Here is an 11375-nt window from a genome sequence, read left to right as displayed (position 1 = left end):
GCTAGACACACGCTTATTGGAAAGAACTGCAAAAGGTGTTTTGCATACAGATCGTCTCAGACTCGCCAAACAAAAAAATCCACCTTAAAACCGTATGCCGATGGGACCAGAGACACATATCGATAAATGCATCTACATCGATGGGCATGTTTTAACAAGCATGGATGTATATACACATGCAGGGAGAGTTGCCAGGTGCATGTTGAAGAGTGTGTAAAATCGGTTCCGAACCGAACGCCCATCCTGAAGCGATCATCGTCGGCGAAAAAAGAAAGTTGGCAGGTATACGCAAGTACGTTTACACGTGTGTACATACATAAGTATGTACCTGTGGTTTCGCTTATCCATATTTGTATGCAACAAGACACTGAATGGAGAAGCATTGAACAAGCATCAGCGCCTTGTGTGTAGCTTATCTACGATTTGGAGATTCAGACCTTTGCACGGAACACGCGTCTGTTATGTGAAGGAGAAGAGAGGCAATCTCTGGGATCGTAGCCGTTCGGTCTTTGGATTCAAATCAAACAAACACCCAATGATGTGCTCCTCTCCCTGGTAACAGGACCAACAACTGAGGCATCTACATGTTTATCCGTTTTTCTGTACGTGCAGATGTTCATATATCTATTTGTGTATAATACAGAGATATCTTTTCATCTATACATATCAGATTATCTAGGTAGACCTGTGTGGGTTTTTGTTTGCATGTATACATCTGCTCATCTCTGTTTATTCATGTATGTTTGTATACGCATGTTTTTCTGCATCTATCAGACATATACTAAATGTGCACGGAGTCCCCTCCTAGTGAACGAACTGAGTTAGAACGGTCCATTCTTACCTTTCCAGAAAAGTGATTTCTTTTTGGAGAACACGTATGTTTCGGTGTTCGTACCTTGATGTTTGTGCCACTCCAACACCGTGTACTAACTGGGGCCTCGATATTTCTTCGGGTGTCTCCCCGAAAAAACAGGTTTTAAGTCTCTATCTCGCCTGCAGATAAGAGCATCTCAGTGCTCTCCTAGTTCAAAGCCGATTCAACTGGCCCTTGTTCTCCAGCCTGAATCGGATAACCAACCAACCGGTAGATTGAAGCGAATACATACATGCATACAGGTATGGTGTCTTTCCCGTGCATCTACTTAGACATCTGTACATAGTGTTATACACATATATAGCTTGGTTGTGTGAATGTGTGTTTTGTATTATACATTTATCCGGTTTATCACGTATCTGGCATGCATGAGTATTTATGGTGTGTTGAAATGATGCATACACATAAGTACATCTGTATATCTGCGTATTTGTCTATTTCGCTGAATCCGCGCTACAAACAGGTATTGACTCTTTCAATATCTGTTTGTAGCATGCAGGTGTTTGAGAAGAAAGGAAGCGAAAAGTGTTTTTTGAGGAACGTTTGCGCTCGCTATCCATCTGTTGCCTGTCGCGCGCCTGTGTCCCTCATCCAGTGGAGACAACGCCGACACTGCTTTCGGGAGTATCGACAGCTGCCGGGCAGCTGCCCTTCGCTTCTAGCGCGTTGGGGCCACTCGACAGGATATTTTCTGCGCATGTGCGAACACGCCGCTGCTGGTCTCACCTTTCCTCTATTTTTCTCTTTGACTCCTCCCTGTTCCCGCGGGTTCTCCATTTCTCTACACTTTTCAGACCGTCCACATGCCGTCCACCGCTGCGGGAGTCGACAGTGGCCCCTGTCGCTCGGTGTAGAGACACCACAGCCGTTGCTTCGCGGGTTTTTCGCGTTGTTTTTCCTCTTGAGAAACGCCGCGTGTTTGACGTTTCACGTCCTGTACTTTGGCATTCTTCTTGCCGTATCTTTCTTTGTTCTCTTTTCCTGCGGCTTGGCCCCGCGCCGTTTAAAAATCGAGTTTGCTGCTGCTCGTCCTCCCGTTAGCCCTTCGCTCAGTCTCACCAACACTTCCGCTTCTTGTCTCGCCGCCTCGCTGTCTCTGTCTCTCTGTGTCGCTTCTCTCTGTTTCTCGCCTCCCCTCTCTTCCCCTGTTTGCCTCGCTTTCGAGTTCTTGACACGCAATCTCTCCACTGTCCCGCAGCAATGCCCGGGGTTTTGTCCAAAGACTCTTCGTCTCCGGACGCCCCTGCGTCCCGGGCGAGTCTTCTCCTCGCTCTCTTTCGGCGTTTCTGCCCGGATAAAACGCGGAAAAGACTCTTTCTCGCGATGTCTTCGCTCATCCTGTGCAGCTCCTGCAACCTGGCGACGCCGACGTTGTTGGGAATCGCGATCGACGCTGCTTCCAATTCTGCAGCTGCGAGCGCAGGACATCCCGCGCGTGGACACCTCGCTGCCACAGGAGGCGCGACGCTCCAAGGGGCTGGCCTCTTTGGTGGAATAGGATCTGTCCTTTCGGGTGTATGTACAGCTGTCGGCCAGGTGTTGCGGGGCGGAGGAAAGGAGGCGCTGAAGAACCAGCCGCCAAAGGTTCTCTTCACGTTGATTGCTGCCGTCATTTGCGTCGGAGCCGTCGCCAGCTTCGTTCGAACGTCGCAGCTGGAAACTGCCGAACACGAAATGCGAGTGGAAGTGAGGTGAGTAGCCGATAGCGGACGGAAAGGCGAGGAACAAGTGAAGAGCAAGAGCCTCACAGCCGGTCCCACCTTCGAAAAAGCCCGAGAGACAGCGCGCGCGCGACATAACACAAAAGAGACAAAACGAGCGAAAGATAGCTGTTATCTCCCCCCAGCTTCCTAGACGCGCGAACACTTTCCAAACTTTTTGCAGCTCTGCGCCTCTTCGTCGAGACCCAAGCGCCTCAGCTGTGGTGCTCCCGCCCTTGGTCACATGCATGTATAGATCTACGTATGTATGTGCATATTGTGCTTTAACACGATGCTCTCTCTTTCCCTTGGTGTTGAACGCTTTTTACGTGGCTCGTGTGCTTTGTCTTTGAAGAGGGGCGCCGAGCTGTAGCTTTTGTCGGTGTCTGTGTGCTTCAGACGCCAGCTCTTTCGGACTCTTTTGTACATGCCTCCGTCGCTCTTCCTCTTTCGCTCGCCTGGGCATCTTCTTCCACTTTTCCTGGAGGACACAGAAGCGCTCGTCTCAGCTTTCACGCAGACGCACGCCCAGGCTCTCCGGTACACCAGCAGCGTGGTGGGGGGCTCTTCGTTGCTGCTTCTCATTTCGCCGCGCGTCACAGCTCTCGCCCTCGTTCTCCTCCCCCTCGCGGGGTGTTCTGCCATGCTTCTCGCCAAGTAGGGAGAGGAACACGAGCAGCGCGAGACTGTGGACGCTAAATGCGGACGAAAGAGCCGGAAACTACACGAAAAAGGAAGACACAGCAGAACGCCAAAGAACCAAGAGAGGGAGGCAGAAGAACGGGAGGTAGCGCAAACGGGGAGATGAGAGAGGAGGAGTCGTGCGTTCTGTGTGTCGCTTCATCTAAAACCTAAAGGAGGGAAGCATCGCAAGGACAACTCTCGGCTTAATCTCTGCTTCTCCCTCGGCCCCGGCGTTCTGCAGTGCGTCTCGCGCAGAAAGAGGAAGGGAGCGAGAGTGGGAGGCAAGGACAACCACACAAACAACACAGAAGAAAACACACAGAAGAAGATACACAGACGCAAACACACAGAAAGACTCTCTCTTCTCTCTCGCTGCCCGTTCGCTTCGTCCCGCATTTTTCGTTGCTGTCCTCCCGCGACGCAATCTAAGGCCATTGTTGCTCGAGGTCTTCCGGCTTCTTTTGTCTTCTGCGTCTACGTTTGGTTTTGTTCTCTCGTCCTCCCTCTTTCGATCGCTGAGGCGCGTTCTGCTGTCTCGTCTTGTCTTCTCTACGTTTTTAGTTTCCCCATTTGCGTTCACACTGCTTTCAAGTCCTTTTCTTTGTTGTCTCCCAGGCGGCTCCGTCGCCTCCGCGGTATTCGCGAGAAAGAAGTGCAGGAGTGCACGGCGTTCCTCTCCGACCGGCTGTTCCATGTGAAGACGGTGTACATACACCAGGAGCAAGAACAAGAACTCTTTCGCCTGCAGAGCAGACAAGATCAGGCTCTGGAGGCCGCGAAGGCCGCTGCGATTGCCAACGGATGCTTCTTTGGCGGTCTGTCGTTTTCGATCAACTCGACGGTGCTCGCCCTCCTCACTTACGGCACCACGCTCGTCAAACGGGGCGTGGTGAGACGAAAGCTACGGGGTGTACAGACACCGCGTAGCAGTGGAAGAACGGGGCTCGGAAGACCGAGAGGAAGAGAATGCGATAAGCAGATCGTTAGACAGTGCAATATCAAACGGGCGTATATGAGCAACGTGTTACGTACAAATTCGCACACAAGTAGGCTTTGCCCTGCACATCCCGCAGATCCATATATATATATATATATATATATATGTATATATATGTATATATGCATGTAGAAAAGAAATGGAAAGATGCATCTGTCATATATATATATATATATGTAGAGTGTCCTTATTTGTGGCGGTTCGTTGTTGACTTCTCTGTGCTCCAAAAAAGGGTTTCAGTTCGGTCGTTTACATTTGATGTTTGTGTCCCCTGTGGCACTGCTGTAAGAGGTGCACATGTGCATGACTAAATGCTACACAAACGCGTAAAAATGTGTGCATGCACGCCGTGGCCCGATGTGTGTATGTGTGCCCCAGCTGTCCTACGGCAGCCTGACAACCTTCGCCGTTTACTCGTCCATGGTTGGCGTGGGATTCAGCGGTCTGACTGCAGTGTTTTCCGAGCTCGCTCGGGCAGCCGAGGCGGGCGAGCGCCTTCACGCGGTTCTGTCGCTCGGAGACGGAGCGTCGGCGCTTGCTGCCGCAGGAGACCGCGCCGAGGGGAGCGGAAATACGTTGGACACTGCGGAGACAGCCGCGCGTCTCCCGCTTGTCCGCAAGATTTCCGAGTACCAGGAAGGGCGGGCCTCAGCAGGACAGGTTGCCGAGGCGGTCGTCGGTGAGATCGCGTTCGCGAATGTCTCCTTTTCCTACGCGGGAACTGGAGACTTCCAAGAGGGCCTCGCACAGGCGTCTCCACTGGCGTCGCTGGTGCCGTCTCTCGCGGCCTCGCCGGCGGAGGCGCGAAGTTCCTCTGAGGACGGGGGCGAAGGCGCGATGCCAGAGACAGGCGAGGGAGTGGAGACACCGGAGCCGGGAGCAGGCGCGACAGCCGTGAAAAACATATCTTTCGTCGTTCCAGCTGGATCTCTCACTGCGATCACAGGAGCGAGTGGCAGCGGGAAAAGTACCCTGCTGAAGCTGCTGACCAAGCAAATTCACCCTCAACAAGGCACCATCACCCTTGACGGTACGTGGCGGAAAAGCGGCAGGAAAGGAGGCGAAGCGGAAGGGAGGGACGAGAAGAGGCAGAAAAGATGAGCAGAGAAAGAACACAGAGGCGGGCGAGCAGATGTCGGCCAGAAGAATTCCGTTCTTTCCATTTTACTGTGGGTTTTCACGGGAGGGACGCGGAGGGAGAGAGAACCCCTCGCGAGCAAGCATCGGTTCCGGGCTGTTGTGTGTGTGTGTGTACGTGGATCTCGAGTTCCTCGCATAAAACATGAAAATTTCAAGTGGCGCTTTCTGACTCGTCGCTTTCTGGGCGGTGCCTTGTGGTTCGCGGTCCGCTTTCCTTCTGCTTCCCTGTCGAAGAACCAACTTTGTGTCGCTGTGTCGTGCCGCCCAAGGGTGCGTGATCGCGTGCCGGGAACAGAGAACTCTCGGGAACCTCTGTCGAGGTGTGCTGCGTCGAAACGTGGGTGTCCGTGCGTTGTTTTGCTCGCCTGCCGAAAAACGCCTATGGAGCTTCCGAGGTGAAGGAGGGAAAAAAGATTCTGTGGCACGTTGTGGAGAGACACACTGCGTCGCGGGGGAGGGACACACCACGCTTCCGTCTGTGACGGGGCCGGCACCGTTTGTGGGCTCTTCCAGGCTTCGTTCCACATTCGTGTTTTCATTCGTTCGCGGAGTCTCTTTTTTGCGCGGTGACAGGCGCGGACGTCCAGGCGATTCCGACGCGGCTGCTTCTTCAAAAACTGCTGGGCGTCGTCAACAACGAGAGCACACCCTTGCTGACCGGGCTGAGTGTTCGGGAAAATGTCATGTACGGTTTGTGGACGCCGCCCGGGAGCCCGCCGTGCTCCCATTTGCCTCCGCGCACGGACGAGAATCGCCCCGGCGTCACCCCTGGCGAGGCTCCTTCCTCGTCTTCAGCCTCGTCGTCAGGCTCACTCGCCTGCTCGGAGGAACTGTTCGCGGAAGTGTGTCGCCTGTGCAACATAGACCAATTTCTGTCTGCTCCGAATATAAGCCGAGAAAACATGCTCGTCGAGGGTACGAACGCGGGCTTCAGCACTGGCGAGCAGCAGCGTCTCGGACTCGCCCGTGCTCTGATTAAGAACGCGGCAGTCCTCGTTCTCGACGAAGCGACAGCTCACCTGGATGCGGAGAACGAGAGGGTTCTTCTTCACACGCTGCGTCGCGTCCTGCGAAAGGACCAGCGGCTCTCGGAGAGCGAGAGCGAAGACGACAGGGAGGAAAGCGCGGCGCGGCTTTTGAAGGGCGCGGTGAAAACGGTTGTGCTCATCGCCCACAGCAAAGCAGCACTGCAGATGGCAGACACTGTTGTCGTTCTGAAGGAGGGAGAAATCGTCGAGAGTGGGCCGTTCGACGCGCTGATCAAAAACAACGGCGAGCTGACGCGGCTGCTGAAACTTCAAGGCGAGCCTTCTGGGGAAGACACGAGCGAGAGAGGAGCAACCGACGGGGCAGAAGCGCCACAGCTCGTCTCTCAAGGCAGCTGGTGGTGGCGAGAGTAGAGCGCGCGGGAAGGCCGTCGGAGCACAGCGCGTTCCACGGAACCAGTCGAGACACGGGAAGGCACAGGCCACGCTCCTCGAAGGGAGACGGCAACGCCCACGAAAGATCAGTTGGAAGATGTGGACGCCAGCAGAGGATACCGTAGGAACTCAGAGACACGGGAAACACATCGAAAAGCTGTAAACGCCCCGACGTAGAGACCAAACAAAAGAGGCGAGGCCCTTGAGTTTGCGTAGGAGACGACGGGCCGCACTTGACGAGACACAGTAACCGGAAGCTGAGAACAGGCTGTCGTGGGCGCGGTTGCCGGAAGAGTCGCGCGGCAGTGGAGAAACGGAGTATCGATTTTTTATATCTAGGACAGGCTCGGCACGTCTGCGAGACAGGTCACAGATCAGGGCGGGGAGAAGCGTGTCTGCCGGGAAATGAATGGACGTAGCAGAACAGTCAGGTGCGTGGGCTCGGAAGAATCCCCGAGACTCAAGGAAAAAAGTTAAAGTTGTCACTTCTCGATCTGTTTGGAAGACCAGAAGTATGGGCAAAATGAAGAAGGCTAGGACGGACCCTCGTCAAATCCTGGCCCGTTGTCTGTGCTGTCGCATGAAGGGAAGTTCGCTCTATCCGTCTGGGAGTGGCAGTGGGACAACTGGGAACTTGCTGTTGCGGGGACACAGAATGCAGCCCGGCCTCTCGTACGTTCCGCTTTGTCGCTGGCGTTGCGGGCTGTCTGCCCCGCGACAGGGAGGCCTCAGACGTTTCATTCGCAGTTTTTCAGTAACACGCAAACTTATATTTTCACCGGTCATGCTACGTAGGAAGTTTGTAGATGTGACGCGAGCTAGCGCTTTCGTCAGCATACCCCACAAAAGCTGACTTGCCTGTTGAAGAGCGCGGAAGTGGCGCGGCAGACGAACTTTTCAAGTACTTCCAAGGATTGCGTCTGCAGTGACTGAATGCACCGATATATTGTCTCCGCTTCTGTGCATGTTGGGGGGTTTGCGCACCGCAGAACGGCCTGCGTTACGCTTCGTGGCAAGGATACGCATCTATGAATCTTTTTCTGTGTATCGCACCATTTGGGTTCTAAAGATGTACCATGTTGTCTCTCCGAGTATCGCTAGTTACAGCTCGAGAGCGAAGAAATGGACTGAACAGTCGAAAAAAGAAGTCTTCTGGTTCTTTACGCCACCTGGCAATTGGCCCATGTTTCGTTAGGCCCCGTCCCTTCCCCGCGACGAAGTAGGAGGTGATGAAGCTGGGTACCTGCAGCGAGCAGGCAGTTCTTACTCCCGATGGAAAGATTTGTCCACCGACGCAAGCGTCAGCGGTTATGTGAACAAGTCCCCGTACGCAGTATTGCCCTTTAAAAACAATGCCTATACAACCGTCGCCCGGTGGTCACCGTCATCGTGTACTCTCAAATCGTGAGTACACTTTCGCACGATGTACCGAGAAGCTTGGGGCAGAATCGCAAGAAAGTTCCAAACGGGGAAAGGAAGTCACAAACAGGAAGACGGTCCTACTTGCAATGACACGTTTGAGCTCATTCACAAGTCAAGTCCTTCGATTCTCGAAAATGGATGGTCTCGCCACTCGTCCCGAAGCTGCCCTTGTGTCACACCCGATGTAGCTTCATCGAGCTGCTGTTACAGCGTCTCCGGGTCCGCTGTGACGAGTTGTCTTGTGCGGGTCCCTGGTAGTTGTCTTTTGGCCTGCGTCTCCTGCGGCTGTTGATCCGCTGGTTTCCCCGTCCTCAGGGCACTTCCGGAAATATTCTCGGGCTCTTCCGTTCTGCCGGTGCCCCGCCTTGTTCGTCTGCTTCCAGTTGAAGGCTGACTCTGGGACAAAATTATCGGGTGTGCGATACCGATACGTCATTGACACGGAGCAATGATCTCCTCTGAAGAACCCGGTAACAAAATCGGGTATTATACAATCCACACCACTTTCGTTCACGCTTCAGCAAGAACTGTTGGCCGTACTCCTCGATCCACCATGTTCTTCTTTGTTCTGCGGAAAAGGTGCGTGGCTTCTCAGGAGCACCAGTCTTTGGGTCCTGATGTCGAGCCCGTAGTGGCCAGCTCCGTCGATTTGGCATCGCCGGTGAAGAGTTGACACATTTTGGTGGCTTTCGTGAAGGAAAAGTATTCGCAGCCTGACACTGTTTGGCACAGGACCTGGCAATCGAGGGCGCTGTACATCAACTGTGAGGAAAGTTCTCCCTTCTGGTACTTCTGCCCCTCTAAGAAGCAAGTCTGGTTGCACGATCTGGGGCCAGCAACATAGCCTGCCGCCTCGGACACTTCCCACGCGTTTCCACTGAACAGACCACAGAATTTTGTGTTTCGGTCGTAAGTGAAATATCGGCAGCTTTGCATTTTCTTGCAATGCTTCTGGCATATGTCAGCGTTACTCGTGTTCGCAATTTCCTTGAAGGGTGACCCCCCGGCCTTAGTATTCTGCGGGTGCATACACGAGCCTGAGGTGGTCCAACCCTGGGCAGCACTGGAGTCAGTAGCGGTATCGTCATCCGGACACCATTCAGTTGTGCCGAAAACGGAACCAATAAACTCCTTTTTTTGATTCTGTGAACCTTCCCCCTTCAGGAAGCACTTGCTATTTAAAATATTGTAGTCCCAGTACTTGCACTGAGCCTGCGTTGTGCACCAGATGAGGCACTCGAAGGGGCTATACATCACTTTGGCGCTCATCAGTTCCTTTACACTCGCGTGCGTATTCTTCGCAAGGCAACTTGAATTGCAACTGCGCGGCATGGAAACTGTATCGGCATCTCCATCAGCGACGTCAAAAAACCCAGTTTTGAGCTGGCATGTACGCTGCGCCTTGTTCAACACGGCGTGCGTACAGTCTTTCCGGGTTCGACATGCGCGCTGACAGTCTTCTTCCGCCACTACTTCTTCTCTTGTCTCCACAGTTGTGGCATTCGAACCTTTTTCCACGCGATAGCAACGGTACTCCGTTGTGACGGCGCTCGCAGTCGAGCGCGTCGCCGCAAACGAGACGGCTTTCAAAGGGTCAACATCAGCTGGGAGGACAGGCGAGCCCGACGCTGCCTTCTCCGAGGCTGGTGAAGAAGCTGCAGAGGTGGATCCAAGATGACCTTGTCGTAAGGGCTTTGCCACCCCAACGCCGGTCAGCGGTTGGCGGGACTGGGTAGGGGCGATAGCGTCTGCCCACTGAAAGAACGAGACGCTATTCTGGTGCATAACGGTTTGCCATACCTGTGATGAAAGGACGATTGACAGAATGAGGGGGAAAAGCCTGGGCCGGTTGGCCAGCGACGAAAAACGGAGGACTCTAGCCATTTTGGGGAAAAACTACGTGCCAACAAGGGTGTTCACCAAGATAAAGAGAATTTTTGTTACCCAACAACACGGTTCGCCACGGAGTCTCGGCGGTTTGCTCGGAGCACCGGACACCTACTGAACGCAAGACCACGGCCCGAGATCGTGTTGCAATTTCACCACAGCAAAGCACTGGTGTATGCCGGGAGCGAAACCAAGATGCGGAGTCGCCTGCACAGTTCACAGAAAACCACGCAGGTTAGCTGCACCACTTACGGCGCGTGAGGCGTTGCTGGCCACGCCTCTTACTGCCTCGAGAGCACGGTGACCGTCCAGCTTTATCTGAAACGGTGACTGGCTTCAGGAAGCCATCAACACAGCGGGAATTAGATTTCGAGGCGCTGGAAAGCTACTGTCACCAACGGATAGAACCCAGGGGGATGGGTACGGCTCGTCGTCCGTGCCACACGAAGTGTGCACGCTCTCTAGGACTGCCGCGCACACAAAGTTCACCAGCTTTAAGGGTAGAACTGCCCCGTCAGCTGCCACGGTTGATGTGAGACGGTAAGTTTGGTGTGTGCGTGTGGAAAACGAAACTCGAAACTTTTCTACGGGTCGTCAACCGCAGGCGCGTCCAGCACACTCTGCGCGCTCTGCTCTGCACTGCGCCAGGGGACTCAGGTGTAGGGGCAGCAGTCAGTCCAATATTTCGTCCAGCCGCTATCTTGGTTCAGGGGATCAAGGAGTAGCAGCTGTAACAGCCTGTGAGGAAAGAACGCGCCACATGCAGAAAGGGGGAACTGGCGAAATGTGTAGGGGATCGGCGACTGAAAAAAGCGGCACGAGAACGTGGCGAGGTCAACTCCTTTTCTACGGGCGCGCGGTTAGCTAGCCGTTCCGCGGGGCTACCGTACGAGCTCCGACGAGTGTGCGGTCCGCCGGGAAGAAAAAACCAATGGAAGGGGAACAAGAGAAAACCAAAAAGCCAAGCGCCGTGAAAAGGTTTAAAAGAAAACTCCACGTTAAATGAAGAGGACGTTTATCAGTGACATCTCCCCTCTTCGACAGGCTGTTTCCGTTGAAGGCCTCGAGTTGGGGCGCCCCGTCGCTTCCCGCAGTGCCGAGTAACTGTCTCCTGGTCCACCTCCCATATCCCTGGCTGCGAAGGCACCCAGCAGCTGCACTGGCCTCGGAGGCGTACGCTTGCAGCACCGTCCGAAGACGCTGCGAGCAGGGATCGAACCACTTCCGGAGATGGGTGATCGGCTCACGGG

At 54.1% G+C, this 11375-nt stretch overlaps 2 protein-coding genes across 2 annotated transcripts; one reads left to right on the top strand and one right to left on the bottom strand.

The window, feature by feature from the left end:
- Nucleotides 1-2074: 2074 nt before the first annotated feature.
- Nucleotides 2075-6795, top strand: NCLIV_003600 (putative ABC transporter; the record flags this gene model as incomplete). Its single annotated transcript, XM_003879861.1, has 5 exons — nt 2075-2565; nt 2974-3231; nt 3874-4147; nt 4634-5285; nt 5969-6795. The coding sequence occupies 5 exons, from the start codon at nt 2075-2077 to the stop codon at nt 6793-6795; spliced, it is 2502 nt and encodes an 833-aa protein (XP_003879910.1).
- A 2034-nt stretch (nt 6796-8829) lies between these two features.
- NCLIV_003590 (putative PAN domain-containing protein) lies at nt 8830-10122 on the bottom strand (the record flags this gene model as incomplete). The annotated part of the gene is made up of 1 exon (XM_003879860.1): nt 8830-10122. One exon carries the CDS (start codon nt 10120-10122, stop codon nt 8830-8832), a length of 1293 nt encoding a protein of 430 aa, XP_003879909.1.
- Nucleotides 10123-11375: the final 1253 nt, after the last annotated feature.

Source organism: Neospora caninum, chromosome Ib, assembly GCF_000208865.1.
Source record: "Neospora caninum Liverpool complete genome, chromosome Ib".
Classification (NCBI taxonomy): domain Eukaryota; phylum Apicomplexa; class Conoidasida; order Eucoccidiorida; family Sarcocystidae; genus Neospora; species Neospora caninum.
Note: the sequence above shows the minus strand (reverse complement) of the source record. Positions and strands in the feature narration are given on the sequence as shown.